At 38.4% G+C, this 19,322-nt stretch overlaps 2 protein-coding genes across 4 annotated transcripts in view; one reads left to right on the top strand and one right to left on the bottom strand.

Moving 5' to 3' along the window:
- The window catches only part of LOC113048471 (B-cell receptor CD22-like), a 1,131,192-nt gene that overhangs the window by 897,113 nt on the left and 214,757 nt on the right, over nt 1–19,322 (bottom strand). The gene's annotated exons all lie outside the window — the stretch shown is intronic.
- LOC113048557 (ras-related and estrogen-regulated growth inhibitor) lies at nt 86–13,699 on the top strand. The gene is made up of 6 exons (XM_026210432.1): nt 86–160; nt 1,080–1,263; nt 1,843–1,971; nt 10,200–10,256; nt 12,857–12,930; nt 13,198–13,699. The coding sequence occupies exons 3-6, from the start codon at nt 1,911–1,913 to the stop codon at nt 13,615–13,617; spliced, it is 612 nt and encodes a 203-aa protein (XP_026066217.1). The 5' UTR covers nt 86–160; nt 1,080–1,263; nt 1,843–1,910; the 3' UTR covers nt 13,618–13,699.

Below are 19,322 nucleotides of genomic sequence, written 5' to 3'. Positions count from 1 at the left end.
TTATTTCCCCCAGATGAGTGCTGCTTTCTGATTGGCCGATGAGCTACACCACGGTGACGGAATGTGGACAAAGGGTTTCCCTGATGAGCTTCCATCACGTGATTTCTGGAATCTGCTGGAAACTATGCTACATGTAACATTAATATTTAGTCAACATCGGGTATGTTTTATTGTGGTATTGTTTTTATCAATGTGCGTATTATAGTACCCTCTAGTGGCCTAATGTATAAACTACTACATGCTAAAGGGGTATTTCACTCAAAAATGATCTTTCTCATAATTTGCTCGCCCTCATGTCATTCTAAACCCGTTAGACTTACTCTCCTTCTTCTGTGGAACACTAAAGCTGATGCTTAGTATAATGGCCAAGCTGATTTTACATCAAATTAAAAGCAGACAGTGATCCGGGGCTGTTCGCTTTTTAAAAACACCATGCATGAAATTAGAGAATCATTACAGGGGTACATACCACTTGGGCACTAGCCTCCTTAGTTAACAACGCGAGACTTGAATGCGCGAGACTTCCGAATCATTAGCTGCGCTTCGCTTTACATTAATAATAACAGTAATAATAACAGAATTAACTCAATTATGGAGGCAGCAGGCTCTATAAAGAAAATCGTATCATTCAGCTCAATTATAACTAGAAAAATAATAAAGTTCAGTAAGCTGAACTTTTTGCGAGTGTTGAATATGCAACGCAATAAAATAATACAAATACCAGTTTGAAATATCAAGCAGCAAAGTTAGAAATGAAGTGGAAGTTGTGTGCGGTTAATATGTGGCACATTTTGTGTTGTATGTGCTCTAAAATTCAAATGAGTTTAATTGGCATGACCTGCACAGCATTGTCCATTGCATGAATAAGGAATAAATGATTATATAATATATAAAACAAAAATGGATCTGTAAGATAATTAAGTAAATAAGTATATGTATATGCATACTTTTTGTATACAAACAAGAAACGAGAAAAAAATTAAAGAAAAAAAACTTGTAATAACACAAATAACGTGCTCTCTCTCTCTCTCTCTCTCTCTCTGTGTGTGTGTGTGTGTGTGTGTGTGTGTGTTGTCCAGCAGGTGGCGCTGTTGAGTCGCTGCTGATCTGTGCTGCTGTGTGACGCGGTTCTGTGGGCGGGTCCATCAGTCTTTAAGCACACACACACACACACACACACACACACTCACAGCGATCGTCTGCGCTCTCACACTCATCCACATCATCATCATCGGATCTGATCGCACTCGACTGTTTCTCACGGTAAGTCTCACTTTCTCTTCTCTCATTACATCAAGTTCAAGAACAGTGCAGAATAACCAGCAGCACAAAGACACGAAAATACCACCCTACTTTATTATCATTCATAAAACAGTCATGTTGAAGACATCTGAGCTCAGGTTTCTTCATGCTGATTCTGATGCTGGAGTTTGAGCTGCTGTTGATGGTAAAGCTCAGTGTTCAGACCTGTGTGATGTTCATTCACATTAAAGGACTTCATTTAAAGACACTAGTGGATCTCATGAGGCGTCCACTTCAGCTTCAGGAAGCTATGATGCTTTTTTAGTCTGATAGAAAACAACTGATGTCCATCAGTTTAACTCAGGAATGTTCTTCTGAAGTCATATGATGCTCAAACTCATGATCTTCTCATTGTTTACGTCACATTCTCACAATTGAGTTAAAGGACTCCACAGCATCTGACATGAGGATTGATCGTTCATTACTGACTGAGCTTCATCATCATCATCATCATCATCATCTTCAGAGCGATTCATGCTTAGATATTAGACTGTTTCGTTCTGAGCGAGTGTTGGATTAAACTCATGTCATCTGTTCCAGGTGGAGAGGATGCTGTCGCCACGGTGACCCCGTCCGCTCTGTGATTGGCTCGTTCTGTGTGTGACATCATGGCGAAGAGTCCAGAGGTGAAGCTGGCCGTGTTTGGGAGAGCAGGAGTCGGAAAGTCAGGTGAGATCGAGACGTCATCGCTATGCTCTGTTAAACATGAATTATATAAGATCTTATGATAAAGTAAATCCATCCCTCATCCCTGAAACACCACTTGAATAGATAAAACACGGCAAAAAAATGATGCTCTTCTTCAGTATTTTATGTTTTCCAGCATTTACTTGAGATACTTAATGACTTTATAATTTAGTTGTTTTCTGAACCAAAAAATAAAAAATAAATAGACAAGAAAATGAGAAAATAGCTTCCAATAGGTTCAGAAAAATAATCTTAGTTCAAAGGGAAAACAAGATTATTTGAAACATAAACTCACTTAATTTTGATACATTTTTAGAAAACAAGACTTAATATCTTACTGTATATTTAAAACATTTTCTATTTTTCTTTTAACATAACCATGCATTTTCAAAATAAAAAACTCCTTTAACAAGAAAAATAATAGTTTAAATGAAATGTATTTATTTTTCTGATCCCACTGTTCCTGTTTTAACCATTACTCACTTAATATCAGAAAACATCTTAATATTTTCAGTCGTCCTGCTTCTCCAGTAAATGTGTCTTAATCCAATCACATCTAGAAATTCGTACTGGAAAACAAGACTAAAATAGTGAGGAAGAACATCAGTTTTGCAGTTGGGAGTTCAGCTGAAAACCAAGGCTCATAAAAGAGTCAGAAGTCTGTGTGGCATTAGATTGGTGAGCGTATGGGTCACACACAGAAGTGTGTGTTTGTGTCTCATACCTGTACAGCTGGCTCTTATGAATGGTTTGGTCTGTGCCATGGCAACTGTATTCAATTATGCCTCGCATTACAGTGACGATCAATAAATATAAACGCACCTCGTTCTCTGTTTGGTCTGGATGAGCTTCAGTGTGTCCATCAGCCCACACAGAGTTTCTGAGCGTGTACGACTGTGTTTGAAGGATGCTGACGTCTCTGAGCTGAGATCAGTGTGAGGTCTGGAGCACATTAACACTGAAAGCTTATTCTGCTGGATATTTCTATAACAGGAATCGTGAAGAAAAAAAGGAAATATCTTCCTAAATCAGTGACAAAAAAACCAATTGATGATATTTTCCGCGAGGGATGTGATTTAGTCTTTATGAGGACACATTATCTAACCTTATTAAGTGCATGCATCATCATTTATAATAGTGCAATTATAATAAGACACTTCAGGGCTGTTACTAATCAAATCGATATCAATAAAATCCATCTTTGCAAAAGTGGAACAAAACATGGCCGATATACTTCTCCTGCTCCAAAAGCTCCCCCTGCTGGCAGAGAATGAGTTTGCATTTGCGAGTCATAAAAAGCTTCAGAACTGTTTTTACTATGAATTAGGCTACTACTACTATACAAATTATGTAAAATAACGATCTTAAAAGAAGGACAGGTGACTGTATATGGACATGGTATTTAAAAACCGGATTCTGCGACCTAAAACCAGACTTATCTGAAACCAACTGATACACAGATTGATTAATCGCCGTTTTAGGGTCTGAGATGAATTTTAGCTCACGGGTTAGTGTTATTTCTGCATTTACTCTGAGTGCAGTTCAGGACATCAGTCTGAGACGGAGACGGAAAAATGTGACTGTTTGTGTTACGCTGGTTAATCTGTCCGGAGCCGTGATGAAGATGCTGCTGAGGAGCGTTTCACACCAAAGACCACCAAAGATCCAGACAGACGCTCCTGATTCAGAAACATCAGCCTGCAATAACAGGAGGAGAGTTACAGCTGTAATACTGATGCACACACATCCAACACCACACAAGAGCACTTTTAAACCAATCCATTATCTGCTATTATTCACGTCAGCGGCTGACATCTCGTGCAGGAAATTGAACATCGGGGCAGCAATGAAATTAGTGATTAGAGGTGACATTTTTCAGAGGTCTGTGTGCTTTGACGCGAGGAAATGCTAAAAATAACACACACACACAGTGGAGGAAAATAACGGCTGAATGAACCCGGCTGATGGCTGATTTATCAGCTAATAAACGTGACCTATTTTATGCTGGAGGGCCGAGGCCTGTTCCAAAATATGACTTCATTTCAGATTAAATGAATAAATCAGACGTGGAACCTTAAGAAACACACGTTTACTGGATATTTGGTATTTTATACGATGCCGTTTATCGTTAGGATAACACAAAGTTTTATAGTTATGTCTTTAGGCTGCTCTAACTGCGCTTGTTAATGCCAAAATGATTGAGGTGGCCAATCAGCTCAAAGTAGGCGGGGCTTTGCTGTGCACGGAAATTAAACTCATGGCCAATCAGCTCAAAGTAGGCGGGGCTTTGTTGTGCGCGGATATTGAACCGCATGGCCAATCAGCTCAAAGTAGGCGGGGCTTTGTTGTGCACGGATATTGAACCGCATGGCCAATCAGCTCAAAGTAGGCGGGGCTTTCATGTTCCACTACCAAACATGAATTCCAGTGCAACGCTTCAGGTTTAACAGTAAAAGAGTGCAAGATGAGATTTAAGTATTTAAATTAGATACATTTAGCTGTTTTGAACTGAAAATATAGACTGAATCATTTCATGATTTGTGATTCATGTATTTCATAACTTAATGTGATTTTAATTCATAACGTAATGTGACAAAACCAGAAATAATCTGCCATTTTTTGACATATTAGTCCGACAAATAAGGTCCGATTAATAATGAATGTGTATTGTGGAATGTGGAATTTTTTTCTCCAAATAGTTCAAATTAATCATTTTACAAAAAAAAAAAAAAAAACACTCACTGCATATATTTATAGTGTTTCTATATAAAGGTAATATATGCTACACATAGCAAAAAAACATAATATAAATATTTCTCATGACAAAATCCCCTAAAGTAAGATTTAAAAATGTCATAATTTAAAAAAATACAAAAGACATCCAGGCAACATTTAGAAAAGCATCACATCACAAACTTTTAAATTAAATTAAATTTGATTTGTCTATTTATGGGTTGTTTTTCCCAATGAGGATGTGCCAGGTCTCAATCTGTGATATATTTAACCCTCACAGAACGGTGTTTTTCAGTGTTTTTCATGTGTATTATATGTGAAACAATCATCAGATCATCACAGATGCTTCCCGCTGCTCGTGGCACTCCAGGTCTCCGTCTAGTTTAGTGTTTCTGTGCAAAATTTCAGACTAAAAATTAAAGTAGTGTTTGTTTACGAGTGTTTTCCTGCAGCTGATGTGACTCATGCACACCCACACATCCATTAGCACTCGCAACGCTAATAAGACGTCTATTGAGAACACTTACTAGTGTGTCACTCTAATGGATCTGTAGATGCTCACTGGAGCCCTGAAGAGCTGGTTATGTGATTCGAAGAGCCACACACACACACACACACACACACTTAGTTTGATATCTATTCATTAAAGTGACAAACACGTCTGAATGTCATTAGAAACCAAACTATCAGGGAAAAACACTTTCCCATCAGAACCTTTGACAGACACAAGTTTGATGAGATTGAAAGCATAAAAACACTGTTATAGAGTCAAACTTTTCTTTCAAGAACATAAACACCCAATAACACATTACAGTGACTCGTATGAATCTGAGTTATTATAGATAACTAAAACCATAGTAAAACCATTAAAAAAAATATTATCTGTCATCTGAAATAAATTAAAGTATGTTGACTTCATTTTCACTGTTTAACACTAAAATATAGACATATTTACTAAAAAAAAAAAAAAAATGGAAATGAAAAAAAAAACTATACTGTAATAAAATCTATAATGTACCTCGCTGTTTTCGATAGTAAAATAACACTGGGCTGAATCAGGGATATTTTAGTAAAACTAAATTAAATTTTAAAGATTTAGTAATTTTGTGTTTTTTATTAGTATTTTCAAAATTCTAAATAGTATTTATCAGTTTCAAATTAGTATAAATGTATACATTAAAATTTTGTAGTTTTTTATATTTTTAATTCATTGTTTTAAATTAATCAAATGTAAACATTTTTTATATATATTTATATGTAGTTTTCATTCATTTTTATTTCAAGTAAGAAATAAATGTAAATAAAAATCATTATAAAAAATTAAATAACTTTTATTTAATTATTTTACTGAAATAAAAAAATGGCAAGTTGGCTAGTTTTTTTATATTTCAGTTTAATTTTTATGTTTTTAGTTTTAGTTGCAGTAAGTCGGGTCTGACTGTTGTCTTTTGTGTTATATAGTAAATGCATCTCAGTGAAAACCCCTCACAAACACACTTTACAGTCAGTAGTCAGATGTGTGTGAACTGTTTAACTCTGAAGCCGTGTGGGAAAGATGTGACGTCTACACTAGCGAGTGAAACCGGAGCCGCTGAAGCGCCCTACTTAGTGTTCTTCACAGGGCTGATGTGAATGCACTCTATTCTTCTGCTATTGTGCTGCTGTTTGACGAGCGTAAACCAGCTCTAGTGTTTAATCGGATCACTTCATTGTTATCTTCTGCGTGTTTGGAGTTTCTTCAGGTCTGTCAGTGAGGAACGGTCAGGCCGTACGACTCTGATTTAACATAATCACAGCCACTTTTGTATGATATAAACACAAACAACAGTCAGAGCCGTCACATGTGTTTCTGTTATAGAAGATTCTTTGGATTTTTAGATGGTGAAGAAGAAAAAAGTTGCAATTCCATTTTTTATTCTGTGAAGAAAATAAACTTCCATACGATGAAGATTCTGTGGGAAAAATGAATTAAACTTAAACGTCTAGAGCAATAGTTTATTAGTTTATGGTTTTGTATTAAAACTATCTCCACGTTCATGTGGTAAATATGATTCGTCCAGTTTCCGAAGAGGCACATGAATGCAGCAAACATTCTACACGGAAAATGTTGAGATAATGGGATTCATTTTGCTCCAGATGAAGCTGAAATATGACATCTGTGTACTGCTTCATGACTGATTTAGTCAATAATGAAGGTTTTAATGGTAAAAACGTAGGCATCCTTTAGCACGTTGCTACCAAAAAATGAGCTAGAATGTTTAAACCGACTGTAGAAGTTGCTAGTTTTTTGCAATTTTTATGTTTTAGCATGTTGCTAACTTGGTATAAAACGTTTCTAACATGTTTTCACAAATCACTAACATATTTTAGCATGTTTCTAACATGTTTTGCATATTGTTAGCCTGTTTTGACAAGTAACTTACATGTTTTATTTTGTTAACATGTTTTAAAGGGGTCATATGATGTTTTTTTTTAAATATCATTATTATGTGTATTTGGTGTAATAGTACATGTTGACATGCTTTAATGTTAAAAAACACATGATTTTTCAAAAACTGTACATTATTGTAGGTCATCTATGCCCCGCCTCTCTCAAACGACTCGATTCTATTAAGTCCCGCCTTCTGACAAGCTCAGTATGCTCCGATTGGCCGGCTAAACCAGTGCATTGTGATTGGCCGAACACCACAAGCAATCGTCGGAAGTGTAACGCCCCTTTCTATGATCCCGAGCTTCATCTTTCAAAATAAATGTAAAGTCAGTATTTAAAAGACGCAGATATTTCCACATAGTGATGTAGAGATGTGGGGGCGTGTCTAAACGAGGTGTTTTAGGGGGCGTGGCAGAGACTTAACTTTGATAAAGAATATCTCTTTGGGTTTGAGACTTTAGTCTTTGTAACTTTACAGATCTCCTTTATGCACCAAGAGCTTTTGACAATCACGAACATTATTGGCAATCTAACATGGATTAGAATGATGCTAACTTGTTTTGTTAATTTCTAACCTGTTTTAACACATTGTTCGCATGTTCTAAAAAGTCGATAGCGTGTTTTACTTATTGTTAAGATGTTTTAACACACTGTTGGCATCTTTTAACAAGTTGCTCGTATGTTTAGTATATTTTAGCTCATTGTTGGCATTTTGTAGTATTTTTTTTTTTAGCACACTGCTGACACAATCTCTAGCGTATATGGCATTTGAACGTGGTTTAGAATGTTGCTAGCATGTTTCGCACACCTTACAACACTGAAAAAGTTTTGACAATCACTAACTTTTTTGGCATTCATTTAGAATGTTGCTAACCCCAACCCTAGCATGTTAAGCACATTGTTGGCATGCTTTAAAATGTTGTTAGCATGTTTTGACAGGTTGCAAGCATGTTTTAGGATGTTTTAAACATGCTTTAATACGCTGATGTTTTACCAGGTTGCTAGCTTGATTTAACATGCTAACATGTCTCAGGCTAGTTGCTCAGATTTGCTACATGTGACATCTCACTCAGTTTGGCTCCAGATCTCAAGCAAACGTGGAGTGCGAACGTGCCCAAGAGAGTGTGCGCGGCCAAAGGCCTTCTGGGAAGCTTCTGCAGAACACAGAGGCTGCTGACCTTTAGTGAGAGGAAGTGACTCCAACATCTTCAGAAGGACATCTGTTTACGCTGCGAACACACGTGCCGTTTGTGGCTCGCTGGACGGATCGATCAATCCTCGTTCAGACCCCCCGGGGCTAATTGATCTCTTCATCGGCTCGGACTGAGGCATGCTGGGATCGCTGTAAGAGTTTCTGGGAAGAATAACGGTGAACATGATATCCATTGATCCCTGATTCTAACCAGCTGCATTCAGTGGGAAAATGATAAATCTGCTCCAAACGGACCGGAAATGAGAGCAGCTCTGCGAACAAACATCCAGATCACCGTCGGCACAAACGAATCGATCCATCGATGATAACGAGACCTGTGTCTGTGACGCCAGAACAACAAACATACAGAATATCTTCAAGGAACATGATCTTTACTTAATATCCTAATGATTTTTGGGATTAGATTTATCATTTTGGGCCATGCATTGTATTGTTGATGAATGCTTTTGTGACACAGATTGTCAGTTTTAGCACATTGCTAACATATTTTACCATGTTTTTCTAGCATGGGACAAACAAGCCAACATCTTACTGGAAAACAAGACAGAAAAACTGAGGAAGAACCTGATTTTTACAGCGTGCTTGTCTTCATAATCAAATTCTGACACAATCAATCAATCAAAACTCTCGTTCATCAAATAGAAGCACTTTAACCATCTGATCAATGAGTCTCTTGACCTGACGATGGAGAAGTCTGGGTCAAACACAAAGATACTCGATGGGATTTGAGAAGATGATTCATGACTTAAAATAACCCACGACACATCACCAAACCCAAACACAACACATATCAGAATCAGTCCAACAACACATCCGTCCTACAAACACAAAACAAAAGGGCCAGGAAGAAAAAGAGTATACAAAACACGCCAGCTAGAACACAACACTCCTCAAATATAACTAACCTGGGCTGTTTTTAGCATGAGGGAAGTTCTCATTTTAAGCCCCGCCTCTAAAGACCAGATGATGTCATCAACATCTCTGGACTGAATTTCCCCAATGTGAAAAAGAAGTCCAAGCTAAAGACTTAAATGCCTAAAAGCTTTTAAAGCACAACATTAACACTGGAAAAAATTGGTGTAGAAACAACTCTCACCGTAAATTTCACGAACAATTACAAAAAATAAACATTAGCTATGTTTTCGTCCAAATATGCAAATTTAATGTATGCGCGAAACTGGAGCACCACATTGCAAATAAAGCACCGTTTTCCATCCAATCAGTAAGAGAGAACAAAATCATCACGTCTTGATAAAGTGGAGAGCTACAGAACACGTCTCCTCTATTTTTATTCAGTCTTCAGCGCAGGATGTAGAGGACGTGAAGGAAGGTCACCTGCTCTCCCACACACTCATTATTTCAGACAGCAACACAAAAGAGCCGCGCTCATTCACTCCATCCACAGCATCTCATTCACTAACACCCACATCTGCACTGCTTCTGCGTCAGCCGCAGTCAAGCAGAAACACACCGCTGCGTCAACGCTTATAACTTTATAGATCCCTGAGGGAAAAAGGAATGGAACAAATACATCCGGAAACAACAGCGCTGGAGGATCGGCTCTACTACGAACACAAATAAACAGCACGACTCTTGCAGTGCATTCAGGATTCATAAATCATTATGTGTCATTGTGTGGGGTCATGTTTGTGTGGGAAGATCAGGTAGGAGCTCAAGAGAGATACCTGAGACGGTCACTGCATCAGGAAACAGATGTGTGAAGTCAGTGTGATGTAGTTTATGTGTGTGTGTGTGTGTGTGTGTTCTCTTACATTCATCCTCACTGCGTCTCACAACATCTCTCTGTGTGTGTGTGTGTGTGTGTATGTGCAGCTCTGGTGGTTCGGTTCCTGACCAAACGCTTCATCTGGGAGTACGACCCTACACTCGGTGAGAAACACACACATACTCACACTTAAACACACACACTCACATTAACACACACACAGACACACTCTCTCTTTCATTTAAACAAACTTACAAAAACACATACACATGTACACACACATTCACTCACAAAACATACAGTCATATAAAAACAAAACACACACACACAATTCTTTATCACAACAAAAATGGATGTTTATCTGGAGCTACTATTGACCCGCCTCTAAACATCACATGATAATGGAAAACTGTGATTGGCTGCTGCTCATGTCAGTCCTCCTGTGGGCGGGGTTTGGCTAGAATCAGCTGTAGTTTGACTAATCTCAACACCCAATGAGACGAGACACACGGTAATATTGATAGTTGATTATGTTCATGACCTCATCACTGGTGACCTCTGACCTCTGTAAACTCAAGACAGACTGGAGGATTCACAGCCAGAGCTTTGACGCGAATGGAATATAAATGGATGTGATAAACACGGCTGTGCATTCTTACCCATCAAACCTAATCGAATTTGCCACCGCAGACGCCTGCAGGGAATAAAGAACGATTCATTTGTGTCCTCAGATGAAAACAGACTGAATCTGAGTTTAATAAGCTGTTTACAGGTAGACAGGAAAAATTCACACTGAAAGAAACATCATAACAGAATCAAATGCATTAATGCAACTCAATTAAGTATCACACAGACACAGTTATGATGCTTTATAGCTGCTGGATGACAAAAAATAATAATTCAGTTCAACTCTAAGTTTATTTGTATAGTGCTTTTCACGACGCAAATCATTGCAAAGCAACTTCAGTATTACAATTTTTTTTTTTTTAAGTACCTATATTATATTTAGGAGTAGGTTATTTGTGGTGACTGTGACAGAAATAGACAGTAAAAGTCATGCAGTTAGTTACAAATTGCATGTAATGAAACTAATGGTGAACTCTATTAACTACAATGATTATATGTTGCGATTCAAATTCAGTTTGAAATGTAAAATGCAAAATTGCAATGCAATTTTAATATGCAAATTAAAAACTAATTTTAACGCTTTATTACTTGCTAAATGAAAATGTATTTCCCAAATTGATTAGATGTGTTTATTTGGAAATCTGGCAAAAAACACATTTAAAGTTGTTCAAATGAAGTTCTTGGCAATGCATATCACTAAACAAAAATTAAGCTTTAATATATATATATATATATGGTAAAAAATTTACTACATTTCTTCATGGAACATAATCTTTACTTAATATCCTAATGATTTTAGGCATTAAATAATAATTTTGACCCATACAATGTATGGTTGTCTATTGCTACAAATATACCTGTGCTATTATGACTGCTTCTGTGCTTCACATTTTGCTACCGTTTTGCTGCACCTTTGGCTCAGAATGCATTCTGAAATTCTCACTGCATTTTGCTATCACGCGGTATAATAAATAAAAAATGCAAACCCGGGTGCCCTGAGTCTAAAAGCATAGTCACGAACAGTGAGAACATCCTGCTAAACATCTGGAGGAAGAAAGAAAGTCGTAAACGAAGACAGAGAGATGATTTTATGGTTGAACTGCTCCTTCAAAGGGTTGAGGCTTTCATTCTTTGTGTTCGCATGTGGAGGAACCGACCGCCTTCGTGAGTGAATGATCCGCTGGCGGAGAACCAGCAGACGTTTGGACCGGCGCGCTGCAGAAACATTCATAAACACATTCATTCACACTGTGTTTCTGTCCAGGACTTCAGTCCACATTCTTCTGCCAAAGAATTAAATAAATAAATAAATAAATACAAGATTACTGCAACTTTTTATTTCACTTTTTATTTCACAATTCTAGTTTTTTTTTTTTCTAAGAATTGCAAGATGAGGTCAAAATGACCTTTCATTTATTTTTTATTCATTGAATAATGAGATGTAAACTTGAATTCAGATTTTTTCCTAGCAAGTCGAGGTTATATTTTAAAATTCTGAGTTTATATATCACAAATCTGTTTTCTTTTTCTTTCTTTCTTTTTTTTTACCACCACAAAATAAAAAATAAGACAATTGCGAATTCTATCTCACAATTCTGACTTTTTGAAGTTTACATCTTACAATTTGTACTTTTTTTGCCGTCAGAATTGTGGATTATCTTGCAATTCTTCATTTATATCATGCGTTTCAGAATTCTGATGGAAAAAGTCAGAATTGAGGAAAATCAAGTATGAGAAAAAAAAAGTTGAAATTACCTTTTTTTGAATCGCATGTCAAAAAACACATCGGAAATTAAGAATCGATTACTTTGGTAATTGTTGTGGGAATAGAAGCGCATTAGCATGGATCAAATCGTACTTATCTGACTGACATCAGTTCGTAGGAGTGAATGAAGATGTATCATATCGATCACAAGTGCAGTATGGAGTACCTCAAAGCTCAGTACTAGGGCCGCTACTCTTCACGCTTTACATGTTACCCATGGGAGATATCATCAGAAAACATGGTGTTAGCTTTCACTGTTATGCTGATGATACTCAGCTCTATATTTCTTTGTGCCCCAGCAAAACACACCTGAGATGTTCTCTGTTTACTGTCACACCTGGCCGCTAACACAGCTTTATGTCTGTCTGACAGAGTCCACCTACCGCCATCAGGCTAATATCGATGATGAGACCGTCGGCATGGAGATTCTGGACACCGCCGGACAGGTGCGCTAAACGCATCCATACACATCATCAATAGCTATTTCCCATCCAAAGTTGCATATTTAACTTATGCACACAAATGGAATATAGCATAAAAAATTCGCGAATAAAGCAACTTTCTATCCAGGGAGTTGAAAAAGAACAAAATCGCAAAATCCTCCTGTATTAACCACTGATGTACCGGGTTTGAACCTACAACCCTCGTCTTTGACCGCTAGGCCACACCCACAGGTCATGTGACCTTACTAACAGTGTGTTTGTGTTCCTCAGGAGGACGTGCTTCAGAAAGAGGGTCACATGCGTTGGGGCGATGGGTTCATCCTGGTCTATGACATCACGGACCGCGGGAGCTTCGAGGACGTGGCTCCGCTGAAGGGCCTCCTGGACGAGGTCAAGCGGCCCAAACACGTGCCTCTGGTGCTGCTGGGAAACAAGGCGGATCTGGATCACGCCCGGCAGGTGGCCACGGAGGAGGGCGAGCGGCTGGCGGCGGACATGGCCTGTGCGTTCTACGAGTGCTCGGCGTGCTCGGATCAGGTGGGGACGGGTGGAGGTGTGGCGGAGGCGTTTCACGAGCTCTGCAGGGAGATCCGCCGCAGACGCGCTGTTCAGGGCAAAACCCGGCGCCGCAGCTCCACCACACACGTCAAACAGGCCATCAACAAGATGCTGACCAAGATCAGCAGCTAGAGCATCTCTGGATATATATATATAACCCTCAGATCATCTGAGATCAGGATCAGTTTGTGTCTTCATCAGGTTTGGAGAAATGTAGCACTGTATCAGTGTCTCATCAATGGATGCTTTGCAGTGAATGGGTGCCGTCAGAATGAGAGTCTGATAAAAACATCCCAATAATCCACAGCACTCCAGTCCATCAGTGAACATCTGGAGAAGACAAAACCTGAAACACATCCAGCATTAAGATGATAAACACATGGAGTCTATAATCCATAATAACACTTCTGTGCAGATTTCTCTCCTGATTCAGACCAGAACACTTTTTCACTGGAGGAAGTGTTATTCTGGATTATAGACTCTGTGTATTTGAGTTAAAATCATCTTAATGCTGGATGTGTTTCAGCTTTTGTCTTCTCCAGATGTTCACTGATGGACTGGAGTGCTGTGGATTATTGGGATGTTTTTATCAGACTCTCATTCTGACGGCACCCATTCACTGCAGAGCATCCATTGATGAGACACTGATGCAATGCTACATTTCTACAAACCTGATGAAGAAACACACTCATCCTGATCTGGGATGAAGTGAGGGTGAGCACATTTCCATTTTTGGAGAAACTATTCCTTTTACACAAGTATCTGCCAGTGTGGTTAGAAAAAACATCTTAAAGTTTATTTTTCTGACTCCATTTGGCAGATATTTGAGCATAAACTCACTCAATTTTGATACATTTTTCCTAAAACAAGTCATTTTGCGTCTGAAGTAAAAGTTCCTTGATTTACACTGGAAAACGAGACGGACGGACCGAGGAAGGAGCTGGGTTTGCAGAGCAGATGTTTCTCCACGGTCTGAGGTCTTGTTCTTACAGCTGAACTAAAGGATGGCGTGAAACATCCACACACATATCAGCGTCTCGGATCGCTCGCGTGCGTGAGCCGTCAAATAAAGCGCTATCCCGTTCATAATCGGGCTCTGACTTCAAACGAGGAAGGAATGTGTCCTGATGCTATCTCAGAAGTGTTTCAGGACAGATCATGTCCACATGTTTTCCTCCTGACTGTCACAAACTCCTGTAAACACCTGTAGATTTCTCTCTGAATGACTCCAGAGCTCTGCTGATGTGCACAGTAAAGCATCTGACCGTGTTCTCTATATATATACTGGACCAATAAGCATTTTTACAGAATCAAGAGTGGATCTCAAACAACACGATTATTATCATCAATGCATGTGAAACGAACTGTCTGAGCATTGCAGAGGCAGTGTGTGTGTGTGTGTGTGTGTGTGTTGGGTGTGTCGTGTTCATACAGAGGATAATTACACACACATCTGTCTGAGAATAGAAACCTCAGAAAGCCACAGACTCAACGTCAGCATTCAGAAGCAGCGACAGAATCACAGATCAGACTTGAATGTGTTCAGCAGATGCGTTCATACTCTACCTTCACGATATCATCAGTGAATCTAACAAACCTGCTCCTGATCACATCTTCAGCTCCTGATTGGAACACGATACAAGTAGTGTTTCCTTTCTGAAGGACCTTCAAAGATGTTTGGAATCATTCACTGACTCAAGACACACACACACACAAACACTCAAACACACACACACACACACACACACACACAAACTCACAAACACACACACACACACACACACACACACAAACACTCAAACACACACACACACACACACAAACACTCAAACACACACACACACACACACAAACTCACAAACACACACACACACACACACACACACACAAACACTCAAACACACACACAAACACTCAAACACACACACACACACAAACACTCAAACACACACACAAACACTCAAACACACACACAAACACTCAAACACACACACACACACACACACACAAACACTCAAACACACACACACACACACAAACACTCAAACACACACACAAAGAGTCACACACAAACTCTCACACACTCACAAACACACACACACACACACTCACACACAAACACTCAAACACACACACAAACACTCAAACACACACACACACACACACACACACAAACACTCAAACACACACACAAACACTCAAACACACACACACACACACACACACACACACAAACACTCAAACACACACACAAACACTCACTCACACACACACACACACACAAACTCTCACACACTCACAAACACACACACACACACACACACACACACACACACTCACACACAAACTCTCACACACTCACATTCAATTTTTAAAAATAATGTTACTCCCTTAAAAGATAACTATTTAAATTACTTTTACGTAAAGTAATGTGTTACATTACTTGTGAGTTACTTTTTAAATCTGGGCGGGGCTTGCGTGTTTATTTTTAATATAAAGAAAATCTTCTTTTACAAATGTGAAAGCCGTTTCACAACAAAGTGAGATGTAAGTTCTGGTGTGTACAGTAGAGGGCGACGCTCAAACAGATCACATGAAGAATAAACGCAGGAGAATAACAAAACAATTCAGCAATAACAAAAACTGAAACAGAGATGTGTTTTTTTCTGCTTGGTTTGGTTGAATTGGATCATCGCAGGTCAGTGGCGAAGACACTGGTTAATAAAATGGGATTAAATACATAAATGATATTTGTCTTATTTAACACATTTAATTATAGCAGGTTTGTGTCATATTCTGAGTTTGCATGTGACTGTATTTGTTGATTTCGAGGAGCACTGAATGTGTTTCGGTGCAGTGAGATGAATAAACACATGTTCATATTCAGTCTAGAACTAGATCCTGTTCACACACAACACTCTGCACTGACTCCTGATCTCTGTCTCCATGGCAACACCAGAGCTGTCACTCAACACATGGACACAAAGTAACAGCAGTTTAATCATTTGAAAACTAAATTAAAAAGCATTGCATTACTTTCGATTGTGTAGCTTGTGTTTCTTGTAATGTGTTTCCTCAACACCGCACACGGCCTGCAGCATCAGTGTCTTATCTGAGCATCTGATTGGCTCTCCTGCGGCGTCCCAGAAGGCCGAGCGACAGCCAGCAGAGCAAGACTCACAGCGGCTGACCTTTACTGAGACGACAGACTAAAACCAGCGTTTCATTAACACACACACACACACACACAAGTCCTGCGCGGTCAGACGTTTCCTCCAGCCTCCTCAAACATTACAGAGTTCACACTGTATTTTTTGGACTTCAGTAGAATGACTGTTCACACACACACACACACACACACACACACACACTGAACCTATCTGCCGAGGAGAAACTTCACTCAGTGTTTGGTGTTTTAGACTGATGCATATCACACGAACACACACTCCATCACATGATGTCATTCCACTGAAAGGCATCATGGGATGACAGAACCGGTCCTGAGAAAATACCTGCGGAAACACACACACACACACACACACATTTAGACACTCATTCACACACACACACACACACACACACACACACACACACACACACACACCCACATAGACATTAACACACATATATACACAAACACACACACACACACACACACACACACACACACGTCTGACTCTCTGTGTCTCATCTTTCTCTTTGTTTACTAAGGCATTGCAGTTGCCATGGAGACCAAGGCCTTTCCTTGTTTTCAACTTCAACTCTGCATTTCTCTATGGTGACACACACACACACACACACACACACACACACACACACACACACTCTTAAGTACAGACTCTTATCAGAGGTAAGGCTGCTGAATGATGTTCTTGTGGACCTTGAGAAGAATCAGAATCTGCAGTGAGTGCCCACAATCTTTATAAAATCAATAATTTATAGATGAGATTTCAGTTTGTTTTAACATATTTCTCAAGTGATGTTTAACAGAGCAAGGGAATTTTAATACAGTATTTCTTATTATATATTTCCATCTGGAGAAAGCCTCATTTATATCAGTGTGAAGAATTATATATAAAAAAGGTCAATATTAATAGCCCTCTTAAGAAACGATCTGTTTGATTGGCTTGTTCAGTGATTAATCTAATTAATCCTCGAAGTCTTTAAATTACTCTGTTAACTGAGATGCACTGGCATCATGGCAAAGACCAATTAAATGAGTGAGTTTAGACTTGAGAAAAACAAGAAAATAATCTTATATTATTACTTATATAATCAGAGTAGTTTATAAAAACAATTTAGCACATATTTGTTTATGTTTTTTTCAGTGTTTCTCGTGTATTCTTCATCTGTGTGCTGCTGCCCCCCAGCGGCTCAGAGCGGAACTACTGCAGCTCAGGTTTATTAATCATTACAGATTAATCACATCATCATCATGATCTACACTGAGTTACTCTGGAACAAAATAATAGGATTATACATTAAATATAAAGTTTTTTTTTTTTGTATTTTTAAAAAAAAAATACTAAATGTATTTCATCCTTATAAAAACAATAAATTCAATTAGAATAGTAAGGCATAATAAAGAAGAATGAGATTAAATGAAATTAACTAAATTCATCTTTGCACTAGAGGACAGAAAACTGGCATTTAGGTATATTTAGACTGTTTATTGAGACTCAGAGGTGCATGCATGGATGTATTTGAATTCAAAATAACAATTTTATGACATTAATGTTTTAAATGTAAAGTTTTGAACGTATAAATATTACGATTTAAATAACTGGAATGAAACTAAAACGGCCACTAGGTGGCGACGGATCACCGTCTTTGTCACTGAATCATTCTTTCAATCGATTCGCTGAAACGAATGAATCATTCAGCTACGAAGCAAGTGACTTCTGTTTTTGGTGGGTTCACTGAATCATTGACTCACTAGATTCGTTCAAAAACGCAGAATCTAAAACACTGTGGACATTGAATATTAGATCAATGAATATTATCCATTAATCAGAGACATAATACACAAAATTAAATCAAAACCAGAATGAAGAGAGCTTAACACATTAAGAAGAGTTTAACACATACAGACGCGTCATGCCACATTTACCGCGGTAGATCACATGATTCACTGAGTCGATTAGAAATGAACTCGCGACTCTTCTTCAGTTCGCGGCTGTTGTGATTTCATAGTTTCATCTGTTCTCATTCACACAACTTCGGATTATTGATTTCAGCTTCTCAGACTTACATGTAAATGAGAACAGCTCTCACAATTCATGCAAACGTTCCTGAGCGACAACAACACTGCAGGATACATCTGTCAACAGGTATGAATGAATCAAAAGACGCATCACAAAATCTCAAATTTGTTTGATTAATAGTTTGTCGGAGGCACAGAAAATGATCAGAATAATTTCAAGCACGAGCTGAAGGAATCAAGACACATGAAGCGTTTGAATCATGCTAGTTGTTTGTTTTACGGCTTCGATTCAGTTCGATTCATTCAAACGGAAAGCGAACGGCAGGAAAACTACAAATCGATTTTCAGAACACTTCAAGAGATTGGTCTATTCCATTTCTATTTTCAGTTTTAGTGACAACAGGAGAAATTAATTAAAACAAGAAATTATGGCTTGGAAACTAGCTGTAAGAAAATAAAAATAAATGTAGTTTACTTTAAGACCTTAAAACTTTAGTTTAAGTTGAAGACCCTGCTTACAGCTGTAGTTTACAGGTGTTTTTACAGTATTTGAAGTAAAAAAAAAAATTTTTTTTTATGTGCTGCAGACTGCAGTGATCAATTGCTTCCACTTAGAGGCGCCAGTGACACACAC

Source organism: Carassius auratus, chromosome 29 (genome assembly GCF_003368295.1).
Source record: "Carassius auratus strain Wakin chromosome 29, ASM336829v1, whole genome shotgun sequence".
Taxonomy (NCBI): Eukaryota; Metazoa; Chordata; class Actinopteri; order Cypriniformes; family Cyprinidae; genus Carassius; species Carassius auratus.
Note: the sequence above shows the minus strand (reverse complement) of the source record. Positions and strands in the feature narration are given on the sequence as shown.